The sequence below is a fragment of the Aegilops tauschii genome, chromosome 7, assembly GCF_002575655.3.
Source record: "Aegilops tauschii subsp. strangulata cultivar AL8/78 chromosome 7, Aet v6.0, whole genome shotgun sequence".
In the NCBI taxonomy this organism is placed as follows: domain Eukaryota; kingdom Viridiplantae; phylum Streptophyta; class Magnoliopsida; order Poales; family Poaceae; genus Aegilops; species Aegilops tauschii.
The window spans coordinates 10,076,010-10,100,903 of NC_053041.3; the positions used below are offsets into that span (position 1 = coordinate 10,076,010).

The 24,894-nt window shown below is 44.9% G+C and overlaps 2 protein-coding genes across 2 annotated transcripts; one reads left to right on the plus strand and one right to left on the minus strand.

The window, feature by feature from the left end:
• Positions 1 to 3,340: 3,340 nt before the first annotated feature.
• On the minus strand, positions 3,341 to 5,074 carry LOC109762657 (uncharacterized). Its single transcript, XM_073505894.1, has 2 exons — positions 4,551 to 5,074; positions 3,341 to 4,217 (listed from the first exon to the last, which is right to left on the minus strand). The coding sequence occupies exons 1-2, from the start codon at positions 5,072 to 5,074 to the stop codon at positions 3,341 to 3,343; spliced, it is 1,401 nt and encodes a 466-aa protein (XP_073361995.1).
• Positions 5,075 to 17,651: 12,577 nt separating this feature from the next.
• LOC109762659 (G-type lectin S-receptor-like serine/threonine-protein kinase At2g19130) lies at positions 17,652 to 18,425 on the plus strand. Its single transcript, XM_020321529.4, has one exon. It carries the CDS (start codon positions 17,652 to 17,654, stop codon positions 18,330 to 18,332), a length of 681 nt encoding a protein of 226 aa, XP_020177118.4. The 3' UTR covers positions 18,333 to 18,425.
• Positions 18,426 to 24,894: the final 6,469 nt, after the last annotated feature.

Consider the following 24,894-nt stretch of genomic DNA (forward strand, 5'->3'; position numbering starts at 1 on the left):
CCTGCCATGAGGGTGGCCGCAGGCATGTCGATTGTTGTGGTTACAATCTCTGCAGTGTACGAGGTTTCAGAGAAAGTGTACATCAAAGGTATTATTGGGATCTTATGGGCGATGGGAACCTTGGCGACTGCCGTGATTAAGTGGAGGTAAAGAACTAACAATTCAGTTAGTCAGCCTTACAAAGTTGCCATTATAGTTTGTATACTACCTAACATATTCTGCTAAAATATGTGCTAGATATGCGTGTAAGTGTTATAGCGATATGTTTGGCATCTACTATTTCTAACTCAACTTTGTTATGCTGTGTTTTAATAAAAAATGAATATTTTTTTTGCGGGGAACAATTGGATATATACAAAGAGAGGGTAGCTAATATACTATAAGCTGCGTAGAATAATAATTCATAGTTATTCTACACACCTAATAAAACAATATACAAAATATAGTAATTTTCAGTTTTACTATCCAGGTCATGAATTTACTACATTATTCTAAATTTTTCTTCATTTTGTACACAATTCTATTGTTTTTACTAGTGGGGACCAATTACTTATTCTATGCTCCAGCTTAGAATAGCACTACAAGCAACACTACGACGTGTTCAATCGAAAGCTGCTCTTATGATCCCAAGCTCACGTGCACCCTGGTGAAAAATAAAATCCAAAAAAAAAATCAAAGCATTCTGATTTTTGGCAAAAAAAATATTGATGAGATTTTTTACTTGCGTGTACATTTTTGTTATGGAATGACATTTCTGGAGGTCTGTGAAAAAAATTGAATGTCATTCAAAAAGTAGTCTTTTGGAGCATCAATTTTGGCTTTTTCTCACACCTCCCGAATGTTTTCACGCAGGTGAAACATTCATCAATGTTTTCACAAAACAAAATCAGATTATTTTGTTTTTTTAACTGTTTGTTAAGATTTTACTCTTTACTAGCTGCATGTGAGCTCCGGATCAGAAACTCCTTGTCCGTGTGCAATAATTATTCAGCAACTCCCGTGCTCCACCATGACCTATTCAGCAACTCCCGTGCTCCACCATGTTGGTACGCACGATTGTTTGATTGTCACACTGTGCCCCCCCGGCTGGCCGGCTCCCACCTCCAATACACCACACATCTCTCTGTTGTTGTGCACCTCGCCTTCAGCCGCTGCAGGGCGCTGAGTCCACTCGCTGCCGCGCTTCTCTGTTTCCGGCACCTGCCTTTTGTCTCTGGCCTCCACCTGCCGCTCTTGTGCACCACATTTCCATTCTCTGACACACTGCTCCCTCGCCAAAACCGACTCCTGCCTCTACCGTACTTGTACAAAACATTCAACCAAATTCAGAGCACCAAAATATGTATTTTGAATTTTCTTGTTTTGCCTCTCAGCGTGTAAGGTAGAATTTGCATTTTATATTTTGTGATATGGTAGATACACAAATATATCAATCGAGTCAATTCATTTAAGATTTTTTATGACATATCGAAAAGCTATGCCAAGGTGCCAAGCAATATATATTCTGATTGTATGTCTTACTACCCAAACTGTTTGGTTACACTAGTTCATTTGCATGTTTGGAACACAATCTTTTCTCAGTTTATTTTTGCATCACAATATGCACTATACTTATAGAGAGCAAATCATATCCACTGTGTGCCACGTCTTTAAGTTCAATCCAACTACATTTTACTTAATTGCAGATTCGTGCATACAAATTTCAGTTTGTGCACAACTTACTTAATGTTTCCAATGAACCTTTATGTTTTTTATCCTGACGCTGATAGCTTGTTTTGGTCTGTATAGGTGACGTCGTAACCCGTTTACCTAAGAAGATATACCGGTGCCCTGGAGTAATGAGAACTTGAGTTGTATTATACTGTTTGCTGGTTCGTATAGGCCATGAAGTTCCTGAGAAGATGTGCTAAACTATTTCCGATAGGCACAGTCGTTTTTTTTTGTCTTAGTTCATTGTTGGCAACAATTTTTGTGGTAGCTCTAATATTTTCGTATTGTCCTTATTTCTATCGATTTTATTCTGTAGATTTGTTCTTCTAGAGAGTGAGCACGAAGATATACCTTCACACACGAGTGAGACGATTTGGCTCCTGAGCTCATGTGAGCCCAGTATTTTAGAAAGTGAATTTTTAACACACACCTATGAAAGACGAATTTGACTATGTAAATATGGTAAATATAACAAGATTAAAGAGAATATTTTGACATGTTTTATTAAGAGCTAAAAAGAAATACTCCCCGTGTAGGGTTTTCCCTAATGGTGTAACAGTACATTTAGATGCAAACTCAATAAAAGGACAATCACACATAGGAGGACGTTTCCTTATTAAAAATTATATGTATGATTACAAAGTACCATTTTCCAGATGATTTCAATATACTGTGCCTACAGACATGGGACTTCAAGCTGGTTAATCCGGTTGCAGGTTCTTGGAGCCTCGTAAGGCAATCTGGTTAATTATATCAGCTGGTTAATCCCACGACCGACCTCCAATTAAGCTGCGTTGATGGTTGTCGTCTTGTGGCCTAGAATGTTATTCAGCATTGTGGATGAGTGGTAGAAGTGCCATACAATGATATGACGAAGCCTTATCTGTCTTTGGGGCAGGACAGCCGTGAAAATAATGGGGTGTCGACACCTGGGTTTTAAAAAGCCAGTCTCTTTCTTTATTCCTTTTTAAGGATTTCTGCCCAGCTAACAAGCTCAGCTATGAGCCTACAAGCGGCTAGCTACCGCTGATGCATTGGAATGAGCAAAGGAATTCACCAATATATTTTCTTCGTGCTACAATTCTCATCCACATGATATCTGCATGTTCTTATGATGTGTTCAAGCTTGGGATATACTCCCATGCAAATATGGGATTGTTCTCCTCTTACTTTATCGGCATAATTCGCTGCAGTCCTGATGCACACGAGATGCTGACTGCTTGACTTGGTCATTCAACTGCTGAGCAATGATGAGCCCATCTAACAAGCCATTGCATCATGCTGTATTCTACAGCATTCTCAGCACAACTTGAGCTACGCACATTTGACTAAGCATGAAGTTGCTAATCAAATTTTGTAATGTGAATACATCACTGAAATACTGATTAGCTAAAAGATAAACTAGATTGGTCCCTTGAGGAAATGCTGGATTTCAAATTGATTACCTGCAAGTATTACATGACAATCACGACATATATGAGGAAGACCCCTATTTTACCGAGAGGTGCAAGTGCACGCCATTCTAGATTTCCAAGAATGATCTTGAGGTTATACTCACGAACTTCAAATTCCTATCATTTGTTCACATGGTACTTGTTCCTTCTTTTTTTTCTCGATAAAGACTCGATAATTATTCTTGACATAAGTCTCCAGTGAATTCATTCTGGGACAAATCAAGGAGAGACAGCGACGGAAGCAGCACGATGCTGTCAAATGGAATTGCACCGGACAAGCGGTTGTCGCTTAGGTGGAGATAATTGAGCTTCTGCAACAAACTGACTGATGTTGGTATGGAACCGGTTAGTTGGTTGCCAGACAACACACAGTCTAAAAGGTTGGCGAACTTACTCATGTCGGCCGGTAGCTCGCCGGAGATCAGGTTGTTCTCCGCCTTGAACACATGCAGCCCAGTTGCCGATGTTGGCAAGGAACCAGAGAACTTGTTGTTCCCCATCTCAATCCGTAAGATGTTCTCAGATAACTTAGCTGGTAAAACCCCAGTGAAACCATTATTCTGTATCATCACAGTGGTCAACTTCCGTAATGACCAAATCTTGGCTGGGAAGTTGCCAGAGAAACGGTTGTTGTGTAGCATGAGGTTGTTCAAAAGGAAGCAGTCGCTGAGGTTCTTCGGGAGCTCGCCAGAGAAGTTGTTGTCGAAGACGACGATGTTGTACAGCTTCCCATTGGCGCAAAGAGACTCAGGGAGCGGTCCGGACAAGTTGTTATTGCTGACCTCGAGGTTTTCGAGCTCCGAGTGCTTCCCGAGCTCTGATGGGAGCTGGCCGGAGAAGTTGTTTTCAAATAGCCGGATGTCTCTTAGATTTGGGAGCATCGCTATGCTTGCTGGAATGGTGCCGGTGAGCTGGTTGGTGTAGAGGAACAGTAAGCTCAGGTTCTTGAGGCTACCAATGTCTTCCGGCATTTCTCCGGTAAGCTGGTTTGACGAAACATCAAGATCTATCAAATTCACTGCCGTGATTTTGCGTGGTAGCTCCCCGGTGAGCCTATTGATGTACAAGTACATGTACAGATGTACTCGAGCTTTTTGTGCTGCAAGACCCACGCCGGGATCTCGCCAGTGAGCACGTTATTTGTCATGGCGATCAGCGTGAGTTTTGCTAGGCTGGAGTAGGCCTTGGGGATCACGCCGGTCATGTTCATGCCAGACATCCAGAGGTAGGTCAGGTTGGTCAGCTTGGCAAACTCGAGTGGCGCCGGCCCTGCCGCGAACGGGTTCCAACTTCCAAGCAAGGCTCAGCTGCTCGAGCCCGGCAAGCTTGCTTATCTCGGCCGCTAGGTACACTCCGGTGAAGTGGTTATTGTCAAGAATTAGCGACCTCAGCGCGAGCAACCCGGCCACCTCCGCTGGCACGGCACCATGGAAGTGATTGGTCGACAGGTTGAGGTGCTCCATCGCGGGCGACAGATGACTGATGTCATCCGGAAGGACCCCATGGAAGGCGTTGTTGGAGAGGTCGAGGAAGCGGAGATGGGAGCACGCATAGAGCTGGGCGCCGGGAAACCCGCCGTTAAGGTTGTTGTAGGAGAGGTCGAGGTGGGTCAGGCTCGGTAAGTCGCAGACACACTGTGGTATCTTTCCAGTAAGGTTCAGCCTCGCCAAGGATATCCCGATCACGGTTCGTTCCCCACCGCAGACCACACCAGCCCAGCTGCAGTGGTTGGCGTCGGCAACGGGGTCCCATGACACAAGCTGCGTGGGGTTTCCCCACTCTTGCTTGATAGCTAGGAGTGTGGCTTGGTCGCCGGAGTTGGGCTGGGAGCTCGATTTACGGGCAAGTAGAAAGACGCCGACGAGTAGAAGGCGAATGCTCGACATTATTTTTGGCGTCGGAAGTTTCATGGTGGTACTGAGCTGAGCTCTAAGGTGGGGTGGGGAGCTTGGCACTTATACTCGTGAGAAGGTAGGAGCTTGCCAAGTCAAGTGTCGCCGGTCATTGGTCGTCGGTCGTCGGCATCTGGATCATCAGTCATGGACTCATGGTAATATAAACTAAACGAGGTAGATATACAATAGTAATTTCTTAGGTGGAAGGTAGAAGATGTACAAGTCTACTACCACGCAATAAAAATAGGCAATTGCTGCGCGACGCGCGCGCGATCTGGGCGTCACGAGCGGCCGACGCTGGACCGTCCATCGTCCCACGATCACGCCACATGACAAATAAGCCCGACCATGCCAAGTGAGAGAGCGGTCGGTTTCATCGTCTTTTGCTTCGATCTTTTGGGACGACGCGGCCCCCTCAGCTCCTCCCGCCTATTCCCTTCTGCTCATAGTTGACAGAACAAAGAGACGCGAGCAATCCCTAGGGTTCGTCGGCGGCCGAGGCCAGCGGGAGCCTGATGACGCCCAGGATAAAGGGGCCCGGGAGCGCAAACCCAGCTCAGCTACCACTACGTGGGGAGCAAGCCCCACCATACGACCGAGCACATCGCGCGCTGACAAGAGAAACGGAAGGTAGAAGAAGGAGGGGGAGGCCCGCCGGTGACACGAGGGGAGGTGAACGACGACGGCGCAGTGAACCACTACATCGATTGGGAGAATGTCGATTGTCACTTGTGTTTTTCCCAAATTAAATTGCCATTTTTGTCTTTTCCATTTTTGCTTCACCTTTCTCTTCTTTTTCACTTATCATTTAGCTTTTTATGCCTCTCATTTTCCTTTTTTTAGTTATTTTGTGTGCGTCCAATTTCTTGTTCGTTCTTACTTTTTATTTCCATTTTAATTTTCCCTTGCTTATTTATTCTGTGTTTCCTTTTATTTGATTTTAGCATATTGTTCTAAATTTGTAGCAATCCCTTTCTGCAAAAGAATTACCTACCAAAATTGTTTTCTTAATATCATTTCCAGTTGAACATCCATCATTTTTTTTAAATTGTGGTTTAGCCCCAATTCTTCTGCGCTTTTCCGTCGTGCCACTCATAATTTGCATATCTAAGGCTAGGGGTAGAGACCTTCTTATACTATCTTTTCAAAGAGTCTACCTCTTATACCTTCAAGATTTCTAGTCTTTTCAACTAGTTTCGCGAGATAGACTCCCGATCAAATTAGGAACCACGGTCAAATTTGTCTATTAATAGATTCTATCCGTTGTGTCCCTAGAGCACGCACTTGTGAGCAACCCACCATAATAGAGTGTAAAGCAATTCCAGCAAGTAATAATTTCATGCTAAACATGTAAATCAATTCCATGCATAACTACATTTGTAATTCATACCGAGATATTTCGTATATCGATAATTTCAAGTAATTTTAATATAGTGTGAGGACACATAATTCCAACACGTCAGGCACTTTGTAAGTAATATGATGTTTTTTTTGCGGATAGGAGAGTTATTTTTTCTTTGTACACACCGTATCCATAGTGTAGACACTACTTTCGGGGAGCAGCGTGCCCTGTTGTTCTTCAGCTGCATTTGTTCTCTTCTGCTTTATCCCTCCTTCTTTTGCCAGATCTATGTGTGCGTGGGTCTGTTGATGCACGCATGCGTTTTTGCATTTTCTTTTTTGTTTATATAATGCACAAAATGCTTTTTGAACCATGTATATACCTGGACTCAATCCATATTTGTACTCATACGTACTTATGAGCATATGCAAATACTAATAATTTATTAAGGTAAAACCCAATGGTTTTTTTCTGGAACATAGACGCTAGGAGCGGCCGGCTTTAAATTAATAAAACCACCAGGCAGCATCCACACATACTTAAGTCTTACAAACCGAATAAAACAGTCATCGAGCCCTAGGCTCAGGATAAAGCTAAGCAGGCAACAGCCATAAGTTCAAGAGCACAAAAGTGGAGCATCAAGTAGATAGATAGCTAAAAGTAGAGAACTCATGATCAAGCATTCGTCCCTTGTCGTGCCTTCACCATGGTCGTCTTGATCAGCTCCATAGTCTCGTTCATGCGTTCCACGTCACGCTTCTTCCCCAGCGGCGCCCATACCTGAAGGAAAATGTGACATTTGAAGATGATATTAGCGGGGTGGGTCGGGAACTTGTGCTCTATCTTAATTTTGTTCCGAACCGTCCAAAGGGACCAAAGCAGTGCCCCAACGCATCTCCAAATGATCCTTGCATTGGCCCCTCTTTGCGTCATTAAGATAGAAAGAACATTGTGGCTAGACTGTGGATTCCAATTTTGTTTGAAAGCGTCTCTAACCGCACTCCACGCAAATCTAGCGAGCACACAGCCAAAGAACATGTGGTAAAACCCAATGATAACGTTAAGATTTATTGGCTCCCTTTCATCACATATGTATCAACTAGGAAACATGCCCGTGCGTTGCACCGGAAGAAAAAAAAAAGCCATAGTTCCCTAGGCCAATGGTTCAAGAGATCATATTTTGCCGCATCACTGTGATATTTTCTCTCCCTTCCTTTGTCACTGAGATATTTTCTCTCTCTCTCTCTCTTCCCCTATCACTAACACATTCATTGGAGCATCAGTCATGTAATGCATTTTATCGACAACCTTAAAAAAAGGTGCATGATCGACAACCTTAAAAAAAGGTGCATGTACGAAATGCTAGACTTCAATCAGGAAAGCATGGAACAACTGACCACAAATGCATTGGATTTGTGTTGATATCAATTACATTATATTTTCCGCCACACAGACATGTGCATCCTTGATCAGAAAGAAAAGAAAACAAAGCTATATTCACATAGCACAGCTCATAAACGACATGTTCATTGTCATTGTAAAGCATTGGTTAATTTAAATATCTAAATTACATTCAAAGTTAATTTGCCAAGTGTACGTAGCCATGATGTTCATCAGTTGGTATATTATTGAGAGCCTAAATCATGAGGATCGTACATGTATGTACACAAATAAGAAATTAAAGTTAAATTAGTAAGTCGCCAAATGCCCGTTAGTGATTACGAAATTTCTTCTAACCTTGCTTGCACGTCAGACCTACAAAGCTTAAGCTGCAACTCAATTTTCTTTTCTTTGATACAGAAGGAAACATAATAAACCAATTTGCACGCACCACACCAAAACGGTTTTTTTGTGAAGAATTCACAATGAAGATTACCTAGTTATATCAGGTCAATTAAATAACATTTGCTAAGCTTAGGGGGTGTTTGTTTCCAGGGACTTTTTTGTGTAGGGACTAGAAAAAGTCCCTCCTAGAGACTTTTTTACCAAACGGGAGGGACTTTTTAGGGACTAAACTAGGCATTTGGGACTAAATGAAGAAGACTCTCAAGGAGAGTCTTTTTGGGACTTTTCCAACAATGCCTCTCCATGCACTCATTGGCCCGCCACCTCATGGTGTTGTTTGATTTTTATTTTTCTATATATACTAGGGGCAACATGGTCATTTAATAACCTCTAGGAAGGGACTAAGGACTTTTTAGTCTCTGGAAACAAATAGGGAGGGACTTTTTAGGGACTAGGGACTTTTTAGTTGGGACTAGAAAAAGTCCTAGGACTAGAGAACCAAACACCACCTTAATCAGATAGCAACGTCTCATGCTACGGTAATTTACTTTGAAACTTTGTCCTTCCAAAGATGGCTATAAAACACATGCATTGCAGATTTTTTTTTTGGGTGCACCGTGGCCTCCATGACGTCCAGTGTGTTGATGCTAAATTTTATACATGCACTAAAAATGTAGGCGGCGAGCAATAATTTCCTTGAAGTGAACTGCATGATTCGGATTTTCATTTTTAACCATGCATGCTTCCGAATCCAAGGAAAGACATTATTCACAGTTATTTTTGACAAAGAGAACACTGCTTCTCGGCAAACCTGATAGCTGTATGAAATCAAGTGCATGCTTAGGATTCTGAAAGACATGATCCAGTTATTTAGACAAAGAGATCATTGATGTTTCGGCGAACCTGATTGCTCTCCTATTTTTGACAATGATTCTAGAGAGATTAGGAGCGCCGGACACAATACCAAGCTTAGTTTTCACAAGTGTTAGTACTTGATTGGAAAATTGATGCCAAAGATAACATACCGATGAATTGGCAAGATGCTCATTGTTTTCGACAGGGCACAAATGCCACATGAATTCATGGAGGACTTGACGATTTGATGGATGGGAGGGTCTTCGAGAGGTGTTAGCACGGTATTCAGGTTCGGAGTAAATTGCAAAAAACCACCACATTTGGGACGCGAAATAAAAAAACCACCACCTTTCGTTTTTTTTGCAAAAAACCGCCACTTTTGTGCTAACAGTTTGCGGAAAACGCTGATTGGGCGATCAGCGTGGTTTGAGGGCAAACCTGACGCATAGGGCCTGCTGTCAGGTGCCACGTGGCGTGTGCGCACACGGCGCCCGTCAAGCGCCGTTAGACGGCGAGAGACAAACTGGTCGAACCCAACCGGGTCGGCCATTCCCCACTCCTCGCCTGTCGGACCCCGCCGCTCCCGCCCCGCCGTCGCCCCTCCCCCCCCCCCCCCCCCCCGCGGCCGCCGCCGACGGCGACCGCAGCAGCCATGGTTTCCTGGAACGACGGCGAGACTAGTGACTCGTCTATTTCTCTCCCCTCATACGAATCGGAGCCCTACGTGAGTTTTCCTCTCTGTCAGTTAGGGTTAGGGTTCTTCCCGAATTCAAGTTTGATTTCACCGATTTGATTTTGTATTTGACTGTCACGTTCTTCTCTGGTTCTAATAATGTAGATACCATGGACCACTGTGGATCCGGAATGGTGTGGCATTGTTTCTGGAGGCCCGATCTGCAGTCATAAGACGCCGGTGGAGAGGGGAGTTGCATTTCAAAGCATCCACACCGGCCGTAGGTTTTTGGGGTGTTCGGAGCAGGTTAGTAATTGTGATCCTTGTGAATGGTTAGTAGTGTTAGGTGGTTAGTGTTCATGGAGTACAGTAGTGATTATGTATACAACTCTGTTTTGCCTTCTACTCCTTACTGTTAGCAGTAGATGTTAACTAAAGAATTAGGATTGTTAACTGAAGCAATAGATGTTACAAGTGGTTTATTTAAAAAAATTATGAATGGTCAAATCCTGAGTAATTATGTTTAATTGGCATGGTTTCTAGCTGCTTGTAGCAAGTAGTACACGCATAATTATGTTTGTTAACTATATGAACTGCTTAAATCCTGAATAATTGATTATAATTTTTGTTGTAATATTTATTTGGTTAATCAGGGAGGTTACAGTTGTGGTCTTGTTGAGTGGGTTGACCCAGAATGGCCAGAGCCACTTAAGAATGCTCTGCGCAAGCTTTGGGATATGTATGAGCAGAGCCAAGAGCAGATCAAGGTTAAAGAAGATGTGATTGCCTGCTAGAAGAAGAGAAGCGTCTGATGCAGGCAAAACAGAAGAGTGTTTAGGAAAGTGGCGCTGATCAGGTTGCACCTGATGCTAATGAAATCAAGACTGATCTTGAGAAGGAGAATATGTCACTGAAGGGAGATGTAGAGCTGCTGAAGAAGATCCAGGCCACTCAGGCTGAACTCATTAGCAAATGGAGGAAAGATGCACATGTTGATGAAGTCAATCAACAGAAGAAAAGGCTTGAGTTTGCCATATCTGACCTTTTAAAGGATGGAGAGGCCAACAAGTCTAAGCTGAAGAGAATCAAGGCTATATGTGATGAGTGATTGCAATAATTATGTATGGTGCTTATTTATAATAGAAGGAATGGTTGGAAAATTATGTATGGTCCTTATTTATGGTACTTGTTGTAATCCAAGATTTGGTATTTGATGGCACTGGTTAAATTTTAATCTGCCATGTGATGCTACTTGTTGTAATCCAAGATTTGGTATTTGATGGCACTTGATAAAGTTTAATATGAATTATGATGGTACTTGTTAAAGTTTAATATGAATTTTGATGGCACCGTCGAGGATGCCACCAACTCATGTAGGGTTAACCCTACCCCTCGACAACCGTCGAGGATGGCCTCAACTCATGTAGGGTTAACCCTACCCCTCGACAACCGTCGAGGATGGCATCAACTCATGTAGGGTTAACCCTACCCCTCGACAACCGTCGAGGATGGCATCAACTCATGCCAAAATCCAGCAACACCATGATCATTTCAGTATGGTCATTTGATGAAAAATTCAGCAACACACAGCAAGATCGTTACATGAGTTTCTTGCTCCATAACATCATATGGATCATAATAACAGCAAGATAAAGTATCGTATGGATCATAATAACAGTGCATAACATCATATGGGTCATAATAACAGTGCATAAAGTATCATAACAGCAAGATCGTTACATGAGTTTCTTGCTCCATAACATTAGACCAACATAAGTTGTTCCAAAATAACAAGTTTAGGCAGACCAACATCAGACCAACAGGAATAATGATCAACAAGGAAGCATTAGTTCCCTGAAGCATAAAAGTAATCTCTGAGCCTGGATGGTTTTTTCCTCTGTCTTGGTGGCAAGAAGGGTGCTGCTGGGGTAGCTGCTGCTGTTGAAGCTCTCCTTGTTGCTGCACCAGATGTGCTTGCCCTTGCTACTGGAGCTCTTGAGCTGCTTGCCCTGCTTGCTGGAGCTCTTGAGCTACTTGCCCTGCTTGCTGGAGCTGCTGAGCTAGCTGCCCTTGGTGGTGCTCTCCCAGCTGGTGATCCAGCAGATGGAGCTGCAGCAGTAGATGGTGCAGACCTTGGTACAGAAGATGGTGCACCCCTGTTTTCCTACAACAAGAATAAAATGGCAGATCAGAGCATTAATGGTACAATTTGGAAATCTATCTAGGGTCACATGTAATGCAAGGTACCTTGTGTTTGTTCTTCCTAGCAGCAAGTGCTGGCTTCAAAGCATCCCCACAATTTGTGTACCTGTGGCCCTGCTTGCTGCAGTTACTGCATGTAATTGTCCCCTGATGTGTCCTTAGGTTTAGGCACTTCAAACCTGCCCTTCCTCCTCTTTGTTTGTTTCCTACCCTTCTTCTTGTGGAAAACGGGGGGTCAATGTCTCTTGTAGCAGTTTTTGTCCATAGATCAGGTCCAGGAACAGGGTATATCATTGGCTTGTAGGCTTCCAAATACATTTCCTTCTTAAAGAACTGATGCACAAAATCTTCTGGATGTTGTTTGGATTTATAAATTGCAGAGACAGCATGATTGCAAGGTATGGCTGTCATGTCCCATTTTCCACAGCCACAAGTCCAATACTTTAAATTGACTGCATATGATTTCTCCCCACTATTGACTTGATACAAATCTGGGCCTGCCATCAAAGCTTTGCAGTTCCTAGCCCATTCCTTGGACTCTGCCAGTTTTTCTGAATATGTAGGGGTAATTGTCCATCTAGCAATCTCTCCCCCAATTCTCTTTTCATTATACTTGACCATCAACTTAGACCTTACTCCTTCAAGCATTGTTTTAATGGGTTTTCCTCTAATATCTAAAATCATCATGTTGAATACCTCACTAATGTTATTAACTACTAGGTCAGTTTTACAATTCTTGTCCATAGCATGCCTAGCCCATGTTTCAACAGGAATTCCCTTTAACCAAGCCCAAGCATCCTCACTTTCTTTCCTCATTTCTTCCATTGCAACATTAAAACCATCCTCAGTGTATGAATATGTAGCTGCATCCATATATTTCTTAAGTTCATCTCCTCTAAACCCAGCATGTTGAAAATTTGCATAAATGTGCCTTAGACAATATCTTTGTGGGCAGTTGGGAAAAATGTGGGTTATGGCATTAAGAAGGCCCTGGTGAAACAATTAATACCTAAGTTAAAATGCTAACTAGGTGGTCAAACTAAGGTTGCAAAGAATAGCAATCTAAGGTTAAGTAAATTTGCAAATGGAGCAACTCACCTTCTGCCTGTCTGAGATTATTGTGTAGTACCCAAACTGTCCACATTCACCACCAATAGCAATCTTTAGTTGAGTTAAAAACCATGACCAACTTGCGGTGTCTTCCTTTTCAACCACTCCAAAGGCCAATGGAAAGATGTTATTGTTTCCATCTCTGCCTGTAGCAGCCAATATTTGTTGTCCTATATTCAGCTTCACAAAACATCCATCCAGACCTGAAATCAACATGATTTAATAGAATGCTGCAGAACAAATTAAAAATGCAATGAAAGAGAATAAATGAAGTGGAATAATTGTGACAAGAACATACCAATGAAAGGTCTACACCCTTTCAAAAATCCTTCTATTTGTGCTCCAAGACACATGAAAAGTCTATGAAATCTTGGATTGGGACTAGGGTGCTCTCTCACAACTCTTGTGGTGACAATGCATCTGCTCCCAGGGTTGGTGTCCAATACAGTTTGTAGATAGTCTCTGATCCTTGTGTATTGTGCTTCTGGATCACCTTGGACAACTGAAAGAGCTTTCTGCCTTGCCCTATAGGCCTTGTTCTTTCCAACCTCCACACCAAATTTCTCCTTTGTCTTCTCCATGACAGTTTCAACTCCTGCTCTAGGATCTGTCCTCATGCTATCCTCAATTGCTTTTGCTACAAACCTTGTTGGTACCTTGCAGTTCTCACCAGATGGAGCACAGGTGTGCTCTAGTTGCAATTTCCTAATACAGAAAGTGTTTTCATTACCAATTACAGAAGCAACCATGTGAAAGGGGCATCCTTTCTCAACACAGTCAACTATAATCCTGTCTTTGTTGTTTCTGTGGTAATGAAAATTCCTCCTTTGAGTCACATGCAAGTTAACCAAAGCTCTTCTGAACTGGTACACAGCCAGAAAACACAAATGCCAGCAAATTTGCTCCTGTGGGGTTAACCTGCTCTCATCATACCATTGCCTGGCCTTCCTCTTCTTTGCCCTGGATTTTCTACCACTTGAGGGCAAATAAACCTCCACTTCTGCATCAGAATCATCTGGATGTGGCTGATCTATATCTTCATCACTTGAGGGGATATAGTCAGCCTCAAGTGCAGATTGAGAGCTGCAATGAGATCTACTTGTTGGGCCCCTCCTCACTGGCAATTTATGCAAAGGTTCTGGTGGAACAAATTCCTCTTCCTCCTCAGACTCACAGAACAAGTCCTCTGGCTCTGAATCCCCTTCAAATTATCTTTTCCTCTTCAAATCTTTTATTTTCTGGTGGAGATCAGCATCATCATCCACTTCCTCTCCAGCTACATCCTTCCCCATGCCATAATCAGATTCTGAACTCTCATCATCATCTTCAGAGCTGTCAGCATTTGTAACTTCTTTCTCCACAAACATTTCCTCCTCCTCCATTTGAACTTCTTGCACTACTGGCATGTCATCAGCAAACTCATTGAGAAATGCATCTAGCTCATGGACACCTGCAATGTCCTTCCCCTTTCTCACATTGCAGCTCTCCTGAGTGAAAAGGTAATCTCCAATAGAATCTTGTGTATAAACACTTATAGTAGGAACAGAGCACTCTGCTCTTTCACTGGACTGACTTGGATAGAGCACACCTGCATCATCTATATCATATACTTTAGGTGAACCAATCTCTGAAATATGTATCTGCTTCTCAACTTCATCTCCATTGTTGATGTGCAACTGTGGCCTAAGTGATGTTCTTCCTTTCATAACTGTGATAGTGATACACCTTTTCTCCGCATATAATTCCAGCATTTCTTCTACATCTTCAGTACATTTAATCAGCTGCATTCCTTCAATTCCTAAACCATCTTCCTTCACATAGTACATGGAGTCCTTCTCATCATACCCCTCTGTCCCAATAAGAGCTAAAAGATTGATGTAGGTAATATCTGACTGACATAAGGTCCTTTCCAAATTGTCACAGCCATGGAAATGAAACCGAACATCCCATATGTCATCATCCAGACTGCAAACACAAAACAGAGCACATCATATTCAGTTAACAATATATTCAGCTCATTGTAATTCAGTTAACAGTACACTACATCAACACCAAATAAGTTAACTAACAATTCAATCTACTCTAAATTGAGTATATACCATATTCACATAAATGCAGTTAACAGTATACTGAAGCAACACCAAATCAGTTAACTTATATTTCTCTCCAATTTAAGTTTTCAATATTGCAGAATCAATAAATTGATTAAATTCAGTTCAGTTAACTGAAATCTAGTGAACCAAATTACAGTAATTATCCTCAACAAAAAATTTGGACAGCTTGTTCAGATCTGAAACCAATATTTCTAAACCCTAGTTCCTAAACTGTAGAAATAGCGACACAGATTTATAAACCATAGTTCCTAAACAGCAGTGACAACACAAATTTATAAACCATAGTTCCTAAACAGCAGTGGAAACCCTAATTTCTAACACATAATGCAAATAAATGTACAGACAACGACACATAACTCACTCTACGCCGCCAAGACCAGAAGTGAAGTTCTGGCTGTTATGCGGATTCGCCTTCCAGACCTGCGCCAACCTTGCTGCCGCTGACATCTCGATGTTGTAGCTGTCGGGTTCCGGGGGGCGCTCATCTCCACCGTCGCACGCGGGCGCACCAGGGACGAGCGTGCGCACACACTGAACGTGGGAGAAAGATTTGTCACCGCCGTCGAGGGAAGAGGAGTTCCCGCGGTCGTCCCTGCCATGGGTGAACACAACGGGGGTGAGCGGGAAGGAGGCGGCGCGGTGGGATTTGGGGGGAGTGGGGGGAATGGTCGACCGGGTTCGACCCGGTAGGGTTTTCTCTTGCGCCGTCTAACGGCGCTTGACGGGCGCCGTGTGGAGGCGGGCCAGGTGGCACCTGACAGCGGGCCCTATGCGTCAGGTTTGCCCTCAAACCGCGTTGATCGCCCGATCAGCGTTTTCCGCAAACTGTTAGCACAAAAGTGGTGGTTTTTTGTAAAAAAACCGAAAGGTGGTGGTTTTTTAATTTCGCGTTCATGGTTTTTTGCAATTTACTCTCAGGTTCGCCATATCGGCACGATCCTCCTGCTAGTTTAGATCGACAAGAATTGTCTCGGCTCTCTGGGATTGAGCTGCGTCGGGTTGGGCGGGCTGGACCAGAATCTATATCTATAGACCGGTTATGGTCTATTGTCTGAATACTTGAAAATTAAATGCCGTCGTGGCTAGACCGGTTATGGCCTGTATGCCGCGCGGTGGGGGTCACCGGGGCTACCTTTGTGCCAATAGGTCGAGTCCATGCCGTCCTAATCCCGTGTGTATCCGTGTCCGGAGGCCAAGACCATGCCGTTGTGTGCCTCGCGTTGGAGGCACCACTGCTGCGCTTCGTGACAACGTGATACGTGGGCCGCGTCAAGCCACGCTACCATGTTGAGCACCAGCTGGGTGTGGGAGATGTACAAGGACTACGATGGGGATGTGGCTGCGGGGATAGCTCAGAAAAAAAATCTGAGCAAACCGTGTGCAAAGGGCCTCCTACCCGCTTTGATCGGGCGACACACGTCCCTCCAATGCATCCAACGGAATCCGACTGTCATGCGCTCCTGGCTCCCTCATCGGCTCTATGGCGCGTCGTACCGGCTCAATCACGATGGCACGTCCTATCTCGGCAGCAACCGAGGTCATCTTGGCCATGTCCGAGTGCCGAAATTCCAGGAATAACAGGAATGCTATGTAGCACCGCATGATAAGCAGAATGGCCTTGGTTGTGGCGACGGCAGACCAGGAGGAGTGTGTGGAGACCCTGCAGGGCTTTTATTCTCTAGCTCGTCTATGGCACCGATGAACATGCCCTCTGCATTTCCTCGCCGTCCGGCGGCTCGATTGGCCACCGCACGCTTGACGTAGTCCTTCGCCCAGCAGTGATCACCATGGTTGAACAAAACGGTGGGTAAGGACTGAGGAGTAGGACACTACGTGCAATACGTGCATCTTGGCATGGATGAGAATCAAGCTAGGTTCAAGATCATGGGGGAAGGTAGGTCTACGTAACAAATGACTTATGAAGAACTATGAAAGCCTCCGTCTTTTAATATTATGTATAGATATAGATTCCTACATTCAAGCTCGATATCTTTTTCGGTGGAGCTTGATAAACTATTGGAGCCCGAATATCAGGCAGCATAGTAGTAGTGGTAATGTTTACTTGCTCGCTAAGAGTAGCAGCAACCACTTCCTTGGTGAGAGGTGGATCATCATCGTTCGTAGAAGTACTCATTTCAAATTCATCAGCTGGTTGAGCCTTCTTTTTCTTCGGTGCACTCTTTTCTTTGAAGACGTAGTTGTGCTGGGATCATGCTTGCGCTTTGTGCGCCCTTTAGATTTCCCTTCTGCCTTTTTCTTCTCAACATCATCCTTGATAAGGCGAAGGTTTTCTTCTTCTCGAGCCTTTTTCTGTTCCGCCTACTTGGCTCGATTGATGGCATTCCACTAACTCTTTGCCAGCTCATCAGGATATGACGCGGGAGTGTGAAGAGAGGACTCATCAGCATCCGAGCAGAAGTACAGACGATTGGCATAATTCACCACATCAATCTTGTCCGATTATTTGGTTTTTGTGCCGAAGGGCAGAAAAGGTTGTTGGTATATGAGTACATGGAGAATGGTTCTTTGAGTACTAATCTATTTTTGAAGAGTTCGGCCATATTGACCTGGAATCTCCGGTACTATATAGCACTTGGAACAGCAAGAGGCTTGGCTTATCTGCATGTGGAATGCAGTGAATGCATTATACACTGTGACATGAAGCCAGACAATGTACTTCTTGTTGCAGAATTCTGCCCCAAGATTGCGTACTTCGGCATGGCCAAGCTTCTAGGTCGAGATTTCAGCAGGGCTTTGACAACAATGCGAGGGGCCATTGGATATCTTGCACCGGAGTGGATATCGGGGTTACCGATCACACATAAGACTGATATTTACATCTATGGCATGATGCTTCTTGAAATCATATCTGGTCCAAGGAACTCAGGGAAAATTAAGGAAGGGAAGTTTACATACTTTCCCATCTTTGCGGCAATCAAGGTGAATGAGGGAGATGCTGTGTGTCTGTTGGATAGTAGGTTGGAAGGTCAAGCAGATGGAGAGCAGCTGAGAAGAGCTTGCAGAATTGCATGCTGGTGCATTCAAGATGCTGAGGATTACAGGCCGATGATGGGACAAGTTGTTCACATGCTAGAGAATGTCATGGGTGTCGAAATCCCACCTATTCCAAGGTCACTTGAACACTATGTTGGCATGGAGGATTGCTCTGCGGAACCAGATAACTTGTTCTAAATTCTACATGTTTGTTGGATAGGCCGGCCTTAGTTATAAGGCCCAGTAGTCTATGTTTCTGTTTATTTTTTGAAGTTTAGTGGAATACAGAAATATATATGTGGTTAAGATGTGCATCATGGTCTGCCTTCGGTTTCTTATGAATTTCACCTGAATAACCGCGTACTCTGTTTTTGGAAAAGGAATGAGAGTACTCTGTTTTTGGAATTCCAGCCCTCTTGTTACTCTCTGCTATATTAACCTCAAAAAAAGAATTGTACATAGTATAGAAATAAGCATGCATCAATGTGTCGTCTAAAAGCTGCTCGAGAAAGCCGACATAATGGGTTCAGCGCGCGGAGGAAAACTGCATCGCGCGCCGCCACTAGTAGGAAAAGGGGCTTTTACCCCGGTTGGTAAGGGCCTTTTGTCCCGGTTTTCGAACCGGGACTAAAGGGTCGTTACTAAACCCCTAACCCTTTAGTCCCGGTTCTTACACGAACCGGGACATAAGGTCCTCCACGTGGCCGCTGCTGCCAGCCCAGGCAGGGGGGCCTTTGGTCCCGGTTGGTGACACCAACCGGGACCAATAGGCATGGCCTTTTGTCCCGGTTGGTGACACCAACCGGGACCAATAGGCATCCACGCGTCAGCATTTCAGGGGCTGGTGTTTTTGTTTTTTTTGAAAGGGGGGAGGTTGGGGGGTTTTGGGGGGTTAATTTAGGTGTTTCATATATTGTGTTAGCTAGCTAATTAATAGAGAGAAGTGTCCTCTCTTATCTCCGTGCTTGGTCGACGCTACGTACTATATACGTATGGAGAGGAGTAGACACGCTAGCTACTAAGCAAATGAAGGAAACAGAAGATCGTCATGAACATATGCATACAGAGAGAAGTGATATCGACCACCTCTCCTTCTCCGAGAGATTGGTCGAACAACAAGTTCTCGTATATCTATCTGACACTACCGGCTACATATATACAATAATTATCTCTTAGAATATAATCTTCTAATTAAATTGTAAGAACATAGGGTCCACATAGTATTCTCCGTTTTCAGCGATCACATGGTCAAGGAAGAATGCCGCCAATTCCTCTTGAATTGCTCGCATACGATCTGGTGCTAGGAGTTCATCACGCATCCGAAAGATCTAATTTGAAGAAGGGGGTCAATACATATATATATGAATAAATGAAACTCGACACAAATGATGGTAATAAAATAAAATTGTGAATATTATTGCTTACGCACTTCATATTGTTCGTCAGAGTAGCCCCGCTCACAGGTCGTGTGGCGGATAGACTCGCAAACGTAGTATCCACAGAAATCATTCCCTTGTTCCTGCCACAACCACTTTACAAGAAATAAAGGTCAATCTAACTGATAAGCAAGCATGCTAAATGGTATTGATGAAACTAGCGCTTGAATCACTAGGAGATGTGCGGAACATGCTACTATAGTACTTACTTTCGGGTGTCTAAATTACAGCTTCTTCGGCAGTCCCGGAGCTTTTGTGGTGAATTTTCTCCAAACCCTGCCAGACAAAGAAAACAATTACTTGATATCAGGAAATGAACAAAGTTGCTGATATGGTGGATAATGATCGATTTAACTTACTTCTCGAGCATTTGAGTCATGTCCGCATAGTCCTGGGGATCTTTTCGTCTCGAGTCTAAGACGGTTACTACTCCCCGCTCAAGCTTAATCTCTAGGAGAATATAGTGGAAGCTGCGCATGCATGCATAAGTCATCAATTACATTACCATAACCTGGACTAATAAGGGAAACCGAATATGCACAAGACAGTAACACTCACTTGAAGTTGTAAGGAAAGAGTATTATATCTTTGTTTTGATTTAATACCAATCATCGTAGCAAGTTGGCCTCGGCTTCTTTGGCATGTTTTTCAACCGTATATGCATCTATGAGATTTGTGTTAATGAACCCAATATCACCGATTTGTCTTTTCTTCAATTCGGCGATCTTCAATCTGCATAATATAGTGAGGATAATTATAAATACATGCAATGAAAGAGCTGACCTATATAGAGAGACTTAATGACAGAAGTAGTACTACTTACAGACAGTAGCAAGTGATCGTTGATTTATCGAGGGCCTTTTGATTGAAAAACTGGAAGAACTCCTCAAATGGAACATTCAACAGTTCAATTCCAACGAGGTCATGCTCCGGTTTAACTCTCAGCATCAAAGTATTCATCCCATCAGACTCTCTGCAGGTTTTCATGTACCAATCATGTAATCTTCGCATCATCGTTATTAGAGATTTTTCATCTTTGACGAGAGGCTTCCCGTAATGGTATTTGTGTTCGTCCACCTCCATGATTTCATAATGTACATCGTCGGGTAGGTAATCTCCAAGATTGCTATAACCGGCCACCATCCTCGGATCATTAGCGACGATGTCTTTAGACACCTTGAGCGGGGGGCACGATTGGTTCGCTTGTTCGCCGAGCTGGGCAATTTTTTTCCCAGCTCGTCATTCTTTTAACCTTTGATCACTGACAGTACTTCCCGACCGCTCCGCTTCGGCATATGTCTTTGCAAGAATGCGCTCATAGCTGCCTCTCGGCGGAGAATTTGGTGGTTTTGTCAGGGCAGACAGAGTGCGCTTTGCTTTCACCGGATCTACCTTCTCCTTCGGAGGTGGATGTTTCTTTGCTTTCACCCCTTCAAAGAAGTTTGTCACTTCGGCTCGCACGATCTTCCTGGTTTCCTCCTCGGTCCTCTCGTATGGTAACTTCTCTGGAGTCTTCAGAGAAGGACCGAATCTGTATTGCCTCCCGCCTCTGGCAGCTGTACTGCTAGACGCCGGCAAAGCAGACGGAGCGGCTGCAGCTGTCTTCTTTCCTTGCTTACGAGGCGGAGGAGAAGGACTACGACGCGCCGAAGCAGCCGGAGCGGCGACGGGTCTCTTCCGCCCTTGCTGACGAGGCGGAGAAGGAGGAGGCTGGCTGCTCTAGCACGCCGGCGCAGGCGGAGAAGGAGGCGGAGTGCCGCCACGCGCCGGAGAAGGAGGCTGAGTGCCCTGATCACTCGCCGGAGGAGGAGGCGGAGGAGGAGGCGGAGTGCCCTTACTCACCGGAGCCGTCCAGTTCGGAAGGTTGATGAGCTCCTTCCGCCATAGGCATGGAGTCTTCAGAGCAGAACCCAGCCGAGTCTCCCCTTCACCGGTAGGGTGGTCAAGCTGGAGTTCCTCAAATCTCTCCGTTATTTCATCCACCATCACCCTAGCATATCCTTCTGGAATCGGCCGGCAGTGGTAGGTTGCGCCGGGTTCAAGAGGTAAAACAGAGCCAACAGCCGCCTTGACTTTGAAGTTCTGCCATTGCGCCATAAGGTGGCAATGTTGAGACTCCGTGATAGCATCCACGGGGTAGCTAGCAGGAGCCGTCAAGACATGCTCCGGCTGAAGCAGCTCAGTGGAAGCCACGCTGCTTCTCCGCTGAGATGGCGGGGTAGTTTCGACATGTCGATTGCCGTCTCGTTCCTCTAGCGCTTGAACCCTTTCGTGCAGCTTCTGAATTTGGGTCTGCTCCACTTTTTTCCTCCTCCCCTGGCTTTTGTAACCGCCCGCGTCCGGAAAACCAGCCTTCCACGGAACGGAGCCTGGCGTGCCTCGTGTCCGTCCAGGGTGCTCAGGATTCCCGAGGGCCATTGTGAGCTCGTCGTTCTCTCTGTCTGGAACGAACGTCCCTTCCTGCGCTGCATCGATATAGTGCTGAAGCCTCTTGACTGGTATTCTCAAAAGCTCGTCCGTCCAAACGCACCTCCCTGATACAGGGTCCAATTTTCCGCCAGCCCCGAAGAACCAAGTCCAGCAACGGTCTGGCCAGTTCATTGTCTATGATTCCATCCCTTTATCAAGCAGATCATTCTCAGCCTTGGCCCACTTAGGCCGAGCTTTGAGGTAGCCACCTGACCCCGTGCGATGGTGAAGCTTCTTCTTCGCAACATTCTTCTTGTTTGTCGCTGACATCTTCTTACTCTATTCCGATGTCTTGTGGGCCACAAATGCGGGCCAGTGATCTCTGATCTTCTCATACCGGCCGATGAATTCTGGTGTCTCTTCTTTGTCGACAAACGTTTTCAGCTCATTCTTCCACCTCCTGAATAGGTCTGCCATCTTCTTAAGAGCATGAGACTTGATTAATTGCTCTTTAACTGGCTTCTCCGGATCCTCCTCTAGCGGTAGGGTGAAATTTGCCTTCAGATCAGTCCAAAGATCATCTTTCTGCATATCATTGACATAAGACACCTCAGGGTCTTCCTTCTTAGGCTTATACCATTGGTGGATGCTGATCGGGATCTTGTCCCTAACTAGAACCCCGCACTCAGCAGCAAATGCATCCTTTGTCCGGATGGGTTCAATAGGTTGGCCGTCGCGTGCGATTGCTGTGATCTCAAACCTTTCATCCGAGCGCAACTTTCTCTTCGAGCCTCGTCTCTTTACCGAAGTGGTGCTCGATCTGGAGGGCTAGAAAAAAGAAGAAAGACGAGAGTTAATTAATATGTGTACATACCGAAACAATGAATGCATCAATTAGATAGTTAGCACAGGCTTAACTAATATATTTACCTGGCCGGACTCTGTTCGGTCACCGGAGCCGTCACCACGGGCTCCTTGTTGCACCAGCATTGGGTCACCGGAGCCATCATAATCATGTCTTTCCTCCTCCACTCTTCGATCACCGTAGCCTGCTTCTTCACCCTGTTCTTCCAGACCATCATTGTCGTTAAGATACGACAAGATATCACCTCCGGCTAAGATTATGTCCCCCAACACCTCTTCCGCTTGCTCGCCTCGTCCATGCTCCATTGTTTCTGCAAATATTACAACATGGCAATTATTACACAAACATGACAGCAGGTGGATATATTAGTGCAAACGTAGACCTAGCTTATTCCAGGTTTGGGGTGGCCTCGGCAACGCTTCAAGGGTAGGGGCGCGCGGGAGGGGGTAGGAGACTGACATCGTTTTTTTCTAGGGTTTGGGTGTCCTCGAGAGTTTTGGTCGAGCGAGAGGGCCGGGGGTGCTCCCGTGGTATAAGTTATCACGGTCGAGATGGGGTATAAATATCGACCGTCCATCATGTCGAAGTTATCTGGGAGGGAGTTATATATATCGACAACGACGACATACATACATGGGAAAATAATGTTATCGGGGAGGGGGTATATCGACCCCCCCCCCACGTGTTGAAGTTATTGTTGGGGAACGTAGTAATTTCAAAAAATTTCCTACGCACACACAAGATCATGGTGATGCATAGCAACGAGAGGGGAGAGTGTTGTCCATGTACCCTCGTAGACCGACAGCGGAAGCGTTATCACAACGCAGTTGATGTAGTCGTACGTCTTCACGATCCGACCGATCAAGTACCGAACGCACGGCACCTCCGAATTCTACACACGTTCAGCTCGATGACGTCCCTCGAACTCCGATCCAGCCGAGTGTTGAGGGAGAGTTTCGTCAGCACGACGGCGTGGTGACGATGATGATGTTCTACCGACGCAGGGCTTCGCCTAAGCTCCGCAATGATATTATCGAGGTGTAATTTGGTGGAGGGGGCACCGCACACGGCTAAAAGATCTTAAGGATCAATTGTTGTGTCTCTGGGGTGCCCCCCCTGCCCCCGTATATAAAGGAGCAAGGGAGGAGGAGGCCGGCCCTAGGAGGGGGCGCACCAAGTGTGGAGTCCTACTAGGACTCCCTAGTCCTAGTAGGATTCCACCTCCCATATGGAATAGGAAAAGAGAAAGGGAAAAAGAGAAGGAAGGAAGGGGGCGCCCCCTTCCCTAGTCCAATTCGGACCAGACCAAGGGGAGGGGTGCGTCCACCCTTGAGGCCCTTTTTCTTCTTTCCCGTATGGCCCAATAAGGCCCAATACGTATTCCCGTAACTCTCCGGTACTCCAAAAAATACCCGAATCACTCGGAACCTTTCCGGAGTCCGAATATAGTCGTCCAATATATCGATCTTTACGTCTCGACCATTTCGAGACTCCTCGTCATGTCCCCAATATCATCCGGGACTCCGAACTCCTTCGGTACATCAACATACATAAACTCATAATAAAACTGTCATCGTAGCTTTAAGCGTGCGGACCCTACGGGTTCGAGAACTATGTAGACATGACCGAGACACGTCTCCGGTCAATAACCAATAGCGGGACCTGGATGCCCATATTGGCTCCCACATATACTGCGAAGATGTTTATCGGTCAGACCGCATAACAACATACGTTGTTCCCTTTGTCATCAGTATGTTACTTGCCCGAGATTCGATCGTCGGTATCTCGATACCTAGTTCAATCTCGTTACCGGCAAGTCTCTTTACTCGTTCCGTAACACATCATCCCGCAACTAACTTATTAGTCACAATGCTTGCAAGGCTTATAGTGATGTGCATTACCGAGTGGGCCCAGAGATACCTCTCCGACAATCGGAGTGACAAATCCTAATCTCGAAATACGCCAACCCAACAAGTACCTTTGGAGACACCTGTAGAGCACCTTTATAATCACCCATTTACGTTGTGACGTTTGGTAGCACACAAAGTGT

What these genes read in the sequence shown, in the direction of transcription:
- LOC109762657 (XM_073505894.1), bottom strand. Translation starts at nt 5,074, where the DNA reads ATGAAACTTCCGACGCCAAAAATAATGTCGAGCATTCGCCTTCTACTC. An exon ending in GCCGGGTTGCTCGCGCTGAG is followed by an intron (nt 4,218 to 4,550) that starts GTCGCTAATTCT and finishes GTACATCAATAG; the next exon opens with GCTCACCGGGGAGCTACCAC.
- LOC109762659 (XM_020321529.4), top strand. Translation starts at nt 17,652, where the DNA reads ATGGAGAATGGTTCTTTGAGTACTAATCTATTTTTGAAGAGTTCGGCC.